Here is a 14,143-nt window from a genome sequence, read left to right as displayed (position 1 = left end):
TAATATTTACACACATGACGGAAGAGGGCTTTAGGCCCAATGTATTTGAAAGCAAACCCAGGTATATGTCTATTAAAATTTAAAGAAGGAAATTATTTACATCCAAATGTTTTATTAACATTTTTTGAATTGGAGTTGTGAAAAATACAGGCCTTTACTATAGATTTTTTTCCAAATTGTGCTAAATTACTTTGGTGGAATATCACATAATAAAATAATGGAGTTATAGCAAAGCTGTTTAAAGGCAAATGTGCAAATATGTTGCACTTACAAAATATTTGACAAACTAATGTGTTAAACTTTCCTGTTCTAATGTACTAGCCTGGACCAGTGGAAGTTGGAAGGCTTAGTTCCTACTGTGCTGCCTTTTATTAAGGTCTTTTTTACCATATGTTTCTGAAGAAAAACCCAGGTTTTCTAAAAGGCTTTTGTATTACAAGCCCACAACGCACATAGTATACTTATAGTTTTAACTTATTACCTCTTCTGTCATTACTATTTTATTCTCTAATACATTAGCAGGCATGAGGAGGAATTATTTTACTTTTTTATTTTATTTTAATTTTAAATGTATTTAGTTTATGATTGCTAATTTGACAGTTTTCTAGAACACAATTAGTGTGTGAACTGAACTGAAATAGGGGTATCAGTTAGCTCTGGATCACTGTTAATCCTGCAAGCACATAAGAACAAATGTATTGAGACATCTTGTATTGTATATTCGCACCAGAAGAAATGATAGGACTTTCCCCCAAAGGAATATTATTGAAATCTGTACTACCAAGACATTTTTACTAGCTATTCCTGCTTCCAGTCACCTTTGATCATACCTCTGTTTACAGTTAATCCCCAGTTTTCAATTATGGTTTCTGTCAGATATCCAGATTAAGTTCCAAACCACTGATCTGAGATCCACAAGTGCCAAATAAAGAGAGGATTCATTAATTTGGATCCCCTTCTCCTCATAAAACCACTGCATGAAGGATGAGTACAAATCTGCAAAACTGTTGGGTTCATGTGTGATGTAAAGGGCCCTGTACACAGAATATTGCTCAGAAGCATGTAGGAAAAGACACTTTAAAGCACCTGGTAATGACAAATCTTTGTTAATACTGCTTTTTATCAATTTCAAGCCTGTGAGTAGACTTGGGACCAAGACTGTTTTTTCCTGTCATCTTAATCTCAGGCATCTACAAAATGTTGCATAATTTCAGTTTTGAGATTCTTTTTTCCTTTTTATTTCTGTCCAATTTTTTTCAGAATTTTCTCCTGCAAGGTAGTGACTCAACAGCTGTAAGCGCATTACTTTTTTTATTCTAACAGTTACTGTTAGGGGAGAAAGCATTTTGCTTTTTTATTTTTTTTAAGTTTTCTTTTTAATACTACATTACACCTCCTGTTACATTTTTTTCACTACTGTTCCTGTATGTTAAAATAAACAGCTATTTATTTCTTTTTACAGGCTTCTAAACAACAATCAAATCAAAAGAATACCTAGTGGGGCATTTGAAGACCTTGAAAATCTGAAATATCTGTAAGTTAAATGAATATCACTTTTTGCATCAATGTGTAACTGAGTTTCTTCAATAGGAAGGTGTTTTAATCTGAGATGTTGTTTAATCTGACTCGCTATGTCAGGAGATAAACTACATTGAAAATCTGTGAAATTAGTTTTTGTGGTGGGGGAAACTGTGGGTCTATTTTTCTGTAAGTAGGACTTAGTTGCTATTTCCTATATGCAGCAAAAGATAGTTTTAAAAGTGGTATTTTGAAAAGCTTAGTAAGTCACCTCTTTAAGGTTTGCTGCAGCCTTCATAAAGGTACCTTTTAAGTTCATGTTTTGAAAAGTGGTTTAAAAGCAGCTAGTCCAAGATTTCTGTCGACAGAAGCTTGTAACTTACATAAGCTTTTTAAATACTCCGAAATCACAGAATCATAGAATGGTTTGGGTTGGAAAGGATCTTAAAGATCACCTAGTTCCAACCCCCCTGCAATCTGATCAAGTGGAAGGTGTCCCTACCCATGTAGTGGGGTTGGAACTTACATAAGCTTTTTAAATACTCCGAAATCACAGAATCATAGAATGGTTTGGGTTGGAAAGGATCTTAAAGATCACCTAGTTCCAACCCCCCTGCAATCTGATCAAGTGGAAGGTGTCCCTACCCATGTAGTGGGGTTGGAACTTACATAAGCTTTTTAAATACTCCGAAATCACAGAATCATAGAATGGTTTGGGTTGGAAAGGATCTTAAAGATCACCTAGTTCCAACCCCCCTGCAATCTGATCAAGTGGAAGGTGCCCCTACCCATGTAGTGGGGTTGGAACTAGATCATCTTTAAGGTCCCTCCAACCCAAACCATTTTCTGATTCTTCACTGAATGCAGTATAAATTTGTAAGAGAAAAATTAAGTCAAAGATAAAACAGAAAAATACCTATATGGTTTGTTGTAAATTCTATGTCTGCAGGCAGCCTGTATATTGTAAGATCAATTCCTCCCATTTTTAAGAAACAAATTGAGTGTATTTATTATATATATATATATGTGTATATATATATATATAAAAGACATTAAAAATATTATATGTATCTGTATAAAAGACAAAAGCTGAATAGTAAGTTGTCATGGATTCTCAGCTCTAGTCTCTGGAGTCCACCTTATTAGCGTCATGTAATAAAGTTTCACTCCATTGTCTTGGAGTATTGCTCATTGTTTGAATGCTGTATAGAAAAAAATGGTTACTTTGAGATTTCATTGTTTTGCAAACAATTCAAAAGCTTGATTTTTCCATCTAGTTGTCAAGAATGCAGCTTGAATAGCTCTGGGGAGGTAGGAGAAGGGAGTACAATAAAAATCACATAAATTTGTGCAGTTGCATTACCTGGTTTTCCAAGCTGTGTTTGATTACGTTACCCTGTTTAATTTTGTGTGTATTGTATTTCAGTAATAAAATTATTTAATCTATATACAACAGGAGGATAAAGAATATTGAACAGACTATCCCCAATGGATTATATAAAGTTCATGATGATTGTGTTTGTTACAAGATCAAAGAATCACAGAATCTTAGGGGTTGGAAGGGGCCTCGAAAGATCTAGTCTAACCCCCCTGCCAGAGCAGGGTCACCTAGAGCACATCACACAGGAACGCGTCCAGGTGGGTTTTGAATGTCTCCAGCAAAGGAGACTCCACAACCTCTCTGAGCAGCCTGTTCCAGTGCTCTGTCACTCTCACAGTAAAGAAGTTTTTTCTGATAGTTATGTGGAACCTCCTGTGCTCCAGTTTGCACCCATTGCCCCTTGTCCTATCACTGGACACCACTGAAAAAAGCCTGGCTCTTTCCTCCTGACACTCGCCCTTAACATATTTGTAAACATTGATGAGGTCACCCCTCAGTCTCCTCCAAGCTAAAGAGACCCAGCTCCCTCAGACTTTCCTCATAACGGAGGTGTTCCACTCCCTTAATCATCTTTGTGGCTCTGTGCTGGACTCTTTCAAGCAGTTCCCTGTCCTTCTGGAACTGAGGGGCCCAGAACTGGACACAATATTCCAGATGTGCCCTCACCAAAGCAGAATAGAGGGTAAGAAGAACCTCTCTTGACCTACTAACCACCCCCTTTCTAATACACCCCAGGATGCCATTGGCCTTCTTAGCCACAAGGGCACATTGCTGGCTCATGGTCATCCTTCTGTCCATCAGGACGCCCAGGTCCCTTTCTGCTACACTGCTCTCCAGCAGATCAGCCCCCAAACTGTACTGGTGCATGGTGTTGTTCTTCCCCAGATGCAAGACTCTACGCTTGCCCCTGTTCAATTTCATCAAACTTCTCCCCACCCAACTCTCCAGCCTGTCAAGGTCTTGCTGAATGGCAGGACAGCCTTCTGGCATGTCAGCTACTCCTCCCAGTTTTGTGTCATCAGCAAACTTGCTGAGGGCACACTCTGTTCCTTCATCCAGGTCATTAATGAAAATATTGAATAGTACCGGTCCCAGTACTGACCCTTGAGGGACTCCACTAGTCACAGACCTCCAACTAGATTCTGTCCCATTGACCACAACTCTCTGACTTCTTCCTTTCAACCAGTTCATGATCCACCTCACTGCCTGACCATCAAGAGCACACTTCCTCAGTTTATCTACAAGGATGCTGTGGGAGACAGTGTCAAATTATTTCCTAAAATCAAGATAAACCACAAGATGAGATTGTATGGTGGATCTGGTGATGGAGTATGTAAAGTGTATTAATTCAGGATGATTAAGCTTCTTTCCATAGTCAGCAACTGTGCAGAAATAGTACTTGGTTTTTATTCGTTCTTTGTTTTCACATGCGTGTCTTTGTCTAGCTGTAGTAAACCCAAAATAAAACTCAACTATGCACTCTGTTCAGTTCAATAAAAGAGTGAAAAGAGGTAAATGAACTATGATTTGTTTTCATATACTTGTAGTAATGTTTTTTGTATCTACATTATTAAGAGAAAGATCTTTCCTTCTAGTTCCCTGGAAAATGTGAATATAAATTTCAGTGTGGTAGTTCATTCAACTGCAGAGAGCTCTTCTTAAAAGCTGGCTCCCATTTTTGCTAAAATAAACTTTAGAAAGATCTTTTTGCCTATGTAAATAATTTTGAGACATAATTTTGAAGGTTTTTTTTTAAACAATATTTGTTATCTTGTTGTTTGTGTCACTGAAATTTTGACAGTTCTATAAGCAGTTTTGTGTGATCTTGCTGTGCTGTTTGTGGTACTAATTTGTCTTTGAATGAATATATGGAAAATTGGAAAGAAAGAAATGTAGTTATTATTCTTAAGTTATGAAACAAATAGGATACTTTTTTCCTGCTATTCAACCTTCCTTTCTGTCTGTCTTCATTTCATGTCTTTGTTTTGGCAGTATGGTTCTTCAGTAAGGATGAAAAAGGCATAAGTATCTTGGACCCCCTCAATAATATAGTTTCTTTCTGCACTTCAGTGATTCTGTATACATTTTTGGGTCTTATGTTCCCCCTTTGCAAGGGATACTGTAAACACTCTTGTCTAAAATAAACTTTAAAAGTTGTATTTATGTGTGCAAAAGAATTGGTAACATGTTTGTAATTTGTTGCTTCTGATACACGATGCATATGTACACATAATGTGTCTGGTACACTGAATATATTTAATTGACATCCTGTGAGTTACTCAGTTTACTGACCAGAGGCAACAGTATAAAAAGATGAGAAGAGCTTCCCAACCTTATAATATAGATGCAGGCAGATTTGTGGAAACTTGGTGGGATTATCCTTCCTGTAAAAAAAATTTGGAATCAGCAGTGAAAAAAAAAAAAAATGAGGTTGATTTAAAAAGAAGGAAATCAGGGAGAAATGGAAAAGTATAAAATATAGATTAGTGATTAACAAAAAAGCTTTCCAGATAGAAAGTACTTCCTATTTAGAGAGCAGTGAACTAGAAGCTAATGTGAAGTAAGTGGAGGAAATAAAGAATGAGAAAATAACTTTGACAACAACATTGATACGTATTCACTTTGTAATAAATGGGGAGGTGAGAAATCGCACTTGACAGCATTGCAATGAGTGTCTGGTAAATGAAAATTAAGACTGTATGAAATGTATCAGCTCAGGAAATACTAAAAGGGAACACTCAAGATTTGTTTTGCCTTTGGTGAATGAAGTAATGGTGGTAGAAGATACATTGTAGTTTTGCCAAAGTGCTCAGTTGCTGACATCACCTTTCCAGAAATGGGATTAGGTCATGTTGCTGTCATGGTCGTGTTACTTTGTCCTTTGAACACATCCAGTGATTTTGATCTCATTTCTTTGAAATTAATGTTGCCAATTTCACCATCTTCTTTATGTTTAATTATAAATTTATCTTTACTGCATTTATTTACTTGTCAAGTTTAATTCTACAATGCCTAATATTGCTATTATTTTTACCTTTTTCTCCCTCCAATTCCAAACAAGTATGTCTGGATCTTACTTTCCTCAAATCACATGACTTAATATAGTTAATAAAAACCCAAAATAAACAAAACCAAAGCAAAACCCCAACAAAAATTATCCTCATAGGGCATCTTGCAAACTCTTAAATTATTATTATTATTATCATCATCATCATCATCATCATCATCATCATCATCATTATAATTTTCTAGTAACTGTTTACCTATTTGTTCTTTCCCCAAGTGTATGACCAGTGCCCCTGGCCTCTATCAGCCTTGCATGCACTGCTGGAAAATGTTGGGGGTTTTACCTCTTCTGAAAATGACAGTAATAGTAATTGCTAGAAAATAATGTAATGTCTTCATAGAATGTATCCCTTTGTTGTCTTAATCCACCATTTACCCATCCTTTGTAAAACTCTAGTGGTTCAGTTTTGTTAGAGAGCTTTTAGGTAAATCAAGCTAAATTATTTTTTTTCCATAATTATACTTTAAATCTGTTTTCTGCTAATGTAACTGGGATGAATGTTGGAAATGTTTTTGTTAAAGATTAGTGCAGTGTTTTCAAAGTTTTGCTTGTCAGACACAGTAGCATTTTAGACAGACAAATATTTTTGTGAGTGCTGCTTATTTTTATTTTGTATTAGGTCACCTCTCAGTTCATTAGGCAAATATTTATATTTTCTTCTTGCTGTTAATATCCTCAGGGAAAGATCTACACAACTAAATGAAAGTTTAGTTAACACAGCTGTCATAGGACATAGGGTTTTGCAGCCTTGGTGTTGCTGAGATTTCTCTGTGGAGTGGGGACATGGGGAACTGAGTTCAACTGCGTGTCCTGAGCTGAGGATTTTCTGATAAGTTGTAGTTTACAGTTGAATCCCAAATCAAGTCCCACCACAGTGGCCTGGTAAGAGCTCAAAAAGGGGACATCAAAGGCTACTCCCTTCTCTGCAGTTTGGTGGTAAAAGACTGAAAAACTACAAAGTCAGTATCGCAGTCTTCCTCTGACCCACCCTTGTTCATCAGTCTGCCTTCCTTTGTCTGAAGCAAGTAAAAGAAGGCACAAGTTTTTTGTGCTTTGTTTTTTGTTTTGTTGTTTGGTTGTTTTTTTTCCTAATTGGATTCAGATTTCTTGAATAAAATTATTAAATGCACACAAGCATACTTAACTGGGCTTGGTTATTGAAAGCATTGTAGCCCACTCTGGTTCACTGGTCTTACCAGAAGTTTAGTACTCAGAGGATTAAGAGGAATGTCCACGCTGCCAAGTGAAGTGTATTAAGAAAGGTAAATAACACTTCAGCTCTTCAGTCCTTAACATTTTCTAAGGAGTGAGAAGAAATGATGCATTTAAAATTCTTGCTGGAGAACAAGAAAGGAATGAAATATCATGCAGAGGTTAAAATTAAGGAGACACAAACTTGTAAAGACTATGATACTCAAATTAATTGCTAAGTCTGAGACAAAACAAGTATTTGAATACTAGTGAAATACTATTTCTTCAAAATAGAATAAAAATAGAATAAAACTCTCCAGTTATTTAAAAAGTTTTTACAGTAATTTCATGTGGTAGTATTTTTTCCAGTTTAAATTGTTCAGAATTTTGAGCACTTTGAAAACCTCAGAAATTTTTGCTTCCTTTTTATTTGAGGAACTCTACTTTTTGTTCAGATGCATATCTATGCTAATTAGGCACACCTGAGTCTCTATATATTGATGTATTGGAACCTCAGCAAGCAATGCATTGGAAAACTAAATTTAGACTCAAGCAGAAGATACTGCTCCATGTTGTCACTCAAAGTTTTAACAAGTTCAACATCAGATACCTGCACACGTTTTCCTTGTTAGGGCCTGTTTTGAAATGTTGCTTGTCAAGTTGGTATAGAAATGGCCACCAACTCCAGCAGAGCTGGTATTTTATCTGTTGCACCAGAAGAAGTTTGCTGTGCTTCCAGTGACTTACTGAAAAGTGTAATAATAGAAAAGCCAAAACCAATACTAATGCCTGCTAATAAAGCCACTTGTGCTCCAAATTCTATTCATCCCTTTTTCATAGAAATCCATGCCTGATTAACTGAATTTCAAGTCATTTGTCAAATAATTGTGAGAAAGTTCTTCAAAGCTGTTTCTAACCTAACACAAAAAGAGAGTGACTGACACTGAACCCTAACAAGTATTTCTATTTGCTGCCTCCATGCAGAAGCAAACTGCAGTAATCAGTTAAACCGTGTGATTTTTCTCCAACCTCTCAACTAAACTACCCTTACTCTTAAGAGGATGATGAACATGAGCAGATACACTGATCCATCCTGATTTATTTTAATTCTCTAGCAGCACATATGAACATACTGGTACTCTGCATATGTTTATGCTGTTTATGTTATAGAGTATCAATGGGGACCTAGTGTCCATCTTCTACACAGCAATCGAACAATTATACTATGCTGTTTTATGGATGTGAAACCAATATTCTAACTTGTATTTTTTTGTAAATATTCAAAAGGTGACACAGGTGGAGTTACAGAAATTCTTGCTGTTTGTTCTCCAAACCCAATAAAAAGACGAATTCCATCATAACTTGAATATTTGTATCAGTATCCAGATTGGCTATTTTAAAGAAAGTAAGAGGCTAATGGCATCCTCAATATGTTCTGGTAAAGCCAATTCTGATGCAGTTTTGTCCCATTAGGTTGAATTTAATTTGGCAAGCCCATCAAGAAACTGAGGGGCAAAGAAGCAGTAAGTAATAACAGCGAGCAGTGAGAATCCTAACCCATCCGGGTGGCAGCCTTAGGGCCTACAAGGCCCCAGACTTTTGTCTTTTCTGGCAGATATTTTGGATGAAATCTCAATGACAAAGTATTTTTGTGTGTATGTGTTTAGGTTTTGTTTTGTATTTTTTTCCTAATATGTAGTTGAAAAACTGTCTTCACATGTCAACTTCTTTTCCACCTTCATGTAGCTCTTGTTTGTGTACTAATATTACTGATTGTTTCTTGTTTCAGCTATTTGTACAAGAATGAAATCCAGTCAATTGACAGGCAAGCATTTAAAGGACTTGCCTCTCTAGAGCAACTGTAAGTGCCTTTTCTCTTCTGTGCTGTCATGTCCATGGTTCCCCTGCAGAGGAAAAGTGCACGCCTTGATCCATACATCCTGCCTGTATGCTCTGCATGTCTGCACTCCCTGGGTTGTTAGGCAGAGAGCCCCACAATCGTTTGCATGTGGAAAACCAAAATTGATCTCTGTGTCAAATTCCTCATTTCAATGTTTGTCTTGTATTTGTGATTTGCATTCCCGGTGTCCCTATACATTGTTATGTGGCTTTGACCAAGAAGAAGCAGCATTATAGAAAATGTTGAAAATGAATGTATATTGTTTAGAGAGAGATTCTGTTTTCATTTATTTAGGATTTATAACATTGCAGTTCCTTTGACTGCAGCAGTTACTCTGTTTCATGCCATCATAACTAATTCTGAATTAGTCTCTTGAAGTTTAACTCAGTTTTGTTGTATCTAAAACAAGAAGAGGTTTTAAAATCAAAACCCCACTATTATTATGTGTTAATTTTTGCCATATGCAGATGTTTAAAAAGTAAGAAAGTTAATTGCTTGTAATGTAGTTGTTTCAGTAATTTCTTCAAGAAAGAATTATTAAAATCATACTGCTCCATACATCATAATGAATGAAGATTAATTTATATTGAAAAAGAATGAAAAATGCAGTTATTAGCATGATGAAAACTGACTGTATTGATTTTATTAAGTTTAACTATGCTTTGTTTTGTAATCAGAAAGCATTGCAATACATTCATTGTGGTAATGTTTAGAAAAAGAGGAAGAGCTATAAAGGCATAGCTGTTTCACAGTTTGACTGCCACTTGACAGCACTAGACCAATGAAGTTTGTAGCATATACATTTCTAGGACTGAACATCTTTTCTTCCTGACCAACATAAATTTTGAAACTCCTGACAGTCATCAGTGTATTACAAATTTTCTATGATATGTACCAGTTTCATTGTTACATCTAATATCTAATGGACGTTAGTGGACAGTGTTGTATCTGAAATAAAAAGATGGGTACGAAATCACAGAAGCTCATTTTAGCAGGGGATAGATGTCTTTTGAAGGAAGAGAGTCTATACAACACAGAAGTGATAATTATCAAACATATATAAATATGTCATTTGTTTCCTTAATGCCTTTCTCTTCCTCTTCCTTCTACTCTAGAGATGATTACTACAGCATATTGACAGCAACTGGTAGGGCTTACTTGCATGCTAATAGCAATTCTTACTTTCTGTGTAGAACTTGAAATACTGAGGCCCATTTATTGAATTACTAAAGCTTCCAAAATAATATTCTTCCACATGCCACAAGCCTGATCTGCTGCAAGTGGCAACAGTAGTCCCTTTTTTCTTTTGCTCTGTTTCCTGTTGATCTATGTTATGGCTGAAAAACATAAATCACTTTGGAATATTAACACCTTCTGAATGTAATTTTCCGCTAGGTTGAAGTTAAGCCTCTGCTTACGTGGTATCATGCTGTATCAGCCTAAGTTCTAACTTGAGACATCAACATTATTCTGTATGAAATTAAGTTTTAAACAAAGATTGAATCTCATCTCTAGCTTGGAAGTACGGAAAAGGAGCCTGGCACATCACTGCTTAGTGACTGCCCCTGTGTCATGGCCTGAGCTGCTGCAAGCACCTCCTGCTGCTGGGGAGAGTTGCTGCCCTTCTGGGGGCATGTGAGAAACCTTCAGAGCCCTTCTCCTGGGCTCATTTTAAAAATAAGACTCAATGGGTGGGAAAACGGGAACATAGGAAGCCAGTGGCAGGCCTAGAAATAAATTTAGTTGAAGGTATTAATTGTGATTTGTAGTTCATTTGTATTTCATGAGAGTTTGTAGGAGATTTGTCATTTATACATCTTAGCATAAAAACAAGTTCTGACTCTACAGGGTGTGTGTGTTGTCACATTATCTTTGGAGAAAGACTTTGTTCACAAGACAGAAGTTTGTAATTGTGAACAAATTCCTAAGTCCTCTGACATCGGTTAGGGACTCTATTACTGCTCAATACAATGTTTCCACATTTGAGACTTCCTTGGTCTCAAATTTTCAACACATTTTGCTACTGGATGTGTTGATGCATCCAGCTGCTCTTCTTAATGCTTAGAGTTCTCAGGAGATGCTGTGTTCCGCATGTCAGGAGAAGACTTGATTTATAGTAATTTCTTGTACTCCAATGAAGCAGGATGAAACTGATAGTTGTTTTGGTTTTGTTTTTGTTTGTTTGTTTGTTTTCAACTAACACTTTTATGGTTTTATTTTGCTTAGTTTTTGAGATAAATTGTAAATGCAGTTTGATTTAGAAGGCCTGTTGTATGTATAAGGGAAGAAGAAACCCAGAATTTGCTGCTGCTGGCAGGATCCTGCTTAAATCTCCACAGCAGAATTCTTAGCTGCTGATGTAGTAGAAATATATTTTCTTCAGAAATTTCTGCCAAGAGAATAAGATTTTTTAATCAGATCTTGAAACTTGCTTGTGCAAAAGTAAATTCTGAAAAAAACTTGGCAGTTTTAGATACTCAAACATACTGAGCCATATACATTTCGTCACCTACCTCTTCAGTCATGGCAGAATATGAAGGGAGAAAGTCAGCTGATGAAAAGTAGCTGCTTAGTACCAGTTTAGATGCTATTGAATCTGCAAGACATATGTTTGAGTCTGGCAAACGTGACACAAACCAGGAGGAAACTTGGGTTTTTCGGAGCAGTATCAGGAAGGCAACCAGAGCACCTGAAAGGCAATGAAAGTTGCCTCTGTATGCTTGCACTTAAACAACTGCTATATGCCTCTGTCGGCCTGTGCTTACACAATTGAATCCCACCTGAAATGTCACAAATACCTGGTTTGGGAAGTCATGAGCTTGCTGGATGTGGATCCCAAGATCAAGCTCTAAACACAGTTTATTTCCATATGTGCGTGTTTGTTTTTACTATGACTTTCTTCCAAATATCTAGTATGTTTTTTGAGATGTCAGCTTAAGAGCTATATGTGTCACAGACAAAGAGTGTTATTTGCAGTCCTTAACTAGTGGGATCCCCAAATACTATTGGAATTCTTTAAGTCTATTTACCTAATCTTAGTGGAATACTAGTTATGCATTTTCTTTTAACTTTCATATTGACATACTAATTTTGCTCTTTATAAGCTGTTGTTAGAGTTATGCTGTTGTTTGTGTACATATTTTGGTGGAAATTAATAGATAAAAAAGTTATCTTAACGCACTCTTGCATGCATTTTCTTTTAATTTCCATCATGGAAGTATTTTTAATATAAAATTCATAACATCATACTATTTTTTTTTAAAGAAGATTTTATACTCTGGACCTAAAAGATGTCTATGAAGGCACGTTGGTGTGAGATTATTTCCTGAATAATGTTACCTTTAAAGTGAATTTCCATCCCAAGAAATTCTCTTATAAATTAAAATATTAGAAATCCTTAAAAAAATGACATTATTGTGGTTCATACAGGAAAATAATGTAATCCATAAATCTAAGTGGTAGAATATGATTAAAGTGCAGGTCATCAAAACCAAGGATTTTCTATTTTTTTTTATTGCAGACTTACAGTGCTATCTGGTTTCTGCATCTGTGGTTTTGTTTTTGTTTTTGTTTTAGAATTACACTTGTTGCTAATTAATTTGTCCACATATTCAACACCTTGTTCTGTTCATAAATTGCCTGACAAGATGCTCAGGACTTTTTCGAGGCCATATAAAGCCATTGAGAGTATTTTCCAGCTGGACTTCATTATTTGATTTTGTGAGCTACTTTAGGCAGCATGATTTCTGATGAGGTAAAGTGTACTGTTATCATGTGCTTCAGTGTATTCTGGTTGTATCTGTGATGATCTGAAGTTGTAAACAAGACAAGGTTTATAACAGAATTATTGTTTTAATTGGAACAGTTAATTTGGTTGGATAAACAAGATTAGTTTTCAAGTCCATAAACTATTATTTAGATCTGTATTCAAGTAGTCTTGAATACTAAACAGCAGATGTGAGTTGTTGCTTTTATACATTACTTAAGCTATTTGAGAGAGGTGTCCTCTCTTCTGTCTTTTGCTAATCTCACCTCCAATCCATAGACCTGAAGAAGGGATTGGCTCCCTCTACATGCCTGTTTTACCCAACTTTACTTGTCATCTACTAATAGTAAGAGGTATTACTCGTACATACAAATCTTCCCTTTTCAGTGCCAAAGAAGTGCTAGAGATTAGTAGATTGGGAAGATAAGGAGATATATTTGAAAGGTACTTAGGAGTCATAAAAATGCAAGAAGAATTTTAAAAGGTAAAAAGGAATCAAGATTCAAGATAGATATTGAGGTGCTAGAGCGAGTACAGAGGACAGCAACAAAGCTGGTGAAGGGCCTAGAGAATAAATCTTCTGAAGAACGCTTGAAGGAGCTGGGAATGTTTAGTTTGAGAAAGAGGAGGCTGAAGGGTGACCTCATCAGTCCCTACAAACACCTGAAAGGTCATTGTAGAGAGGTTGGTGCTGGTCTCTTTTCACAGGTAATTACCGACAGAACAAGAGGGAATAGCTTCAAGCTGCAACAGGGTAGGTTTAGACTGGACATTAGAAAAAAAATTTCACAGGAGGAGTGGTCAGACACTGGAGTAGGCTGCCCAGGGAGGTGGTTGAGTCACCATCCCTGGATATGTTTAAGGGTTGTTTGGATATGGTGTTGGTGGACATGATTTATGGGAGAACTTTGTAGAGTAGGGATGATGATTGGACTTGGTGATCCCAAGGGTCTTTTCCAACCTGAATAGTTCTATGATTCTATTAAATAAATCCCTGTTGGCAAGAAGCAGCACATGTAATTTTTTCCAAAATCAAAGTTGCTTCAGAAGTAACAAACTCTATAGTTGTGCCTGGCTTTTCCCTTTGTCTTCCTTCACTGCAGTGATCCCTGCCTTGCTTCGCCCTCTCCGCACTGCTGCTGGTGCTGGAAGGTGAGCAAACAGACCCCTGACTCCCTGGGAGCTGTGCCTTCCCACTGCACAGCCAGGCCCTGCCCATGGGGCAAACACCAAGCCCATCCTGCCCTTCCTTCCTCGGGGCTGGACCTAACTCAGGTCTCTTTATCTCTCTACTGGCAATTTGAACAAACCTTGTGGGAA

The 14,143-nt window shown here is 36.6% G+C and overlaps 1 protein-coding gene across 3 annotated transcripts in view; it reads left to right on the top strand.

Moving 5' to 3' along the window:
* Positions 1 to 14,143, top strand: part of PXDN (peroxidasin) — an 84,465-nt gene that overhangs the window by 26,864 nt on the left and 43,458 nt on the right. For 2 of the 3 annotated variants that reach the window (XM_051615096.1, XM_051615095.1), the window contains exon 3: positions 1,463 to 1,534. In XM_051615096.1, the coding sequence (XP_051471056.1) occupies positions 1,463 to 1,534 (72 nt within the window). Of the gene's footprint in view, positions 1 to 1,462; positions 1,535 to 8,946; positions 9,019 to 14,143 lie in introns of all 3 variants that reach the window. The other variant, XM_051615094.1, reaches the window with a different exon arrangement.

This window comes from Apus apus, chromosome 3 (assembly GCF_020740795.1).
Source record: "Apus apus isolate bApuApu2 chromosome 3, bApuApu2.pri.cur, whole genome shotgun sequence".
NCBI lineage: Eukaryota > Metazoa > Chordata > Aves > Apodiformes > Apodidae > Apus > Apus apus.
This window is presented reverse-complemented; position numbering and strand designations above follow the sequence as displayed.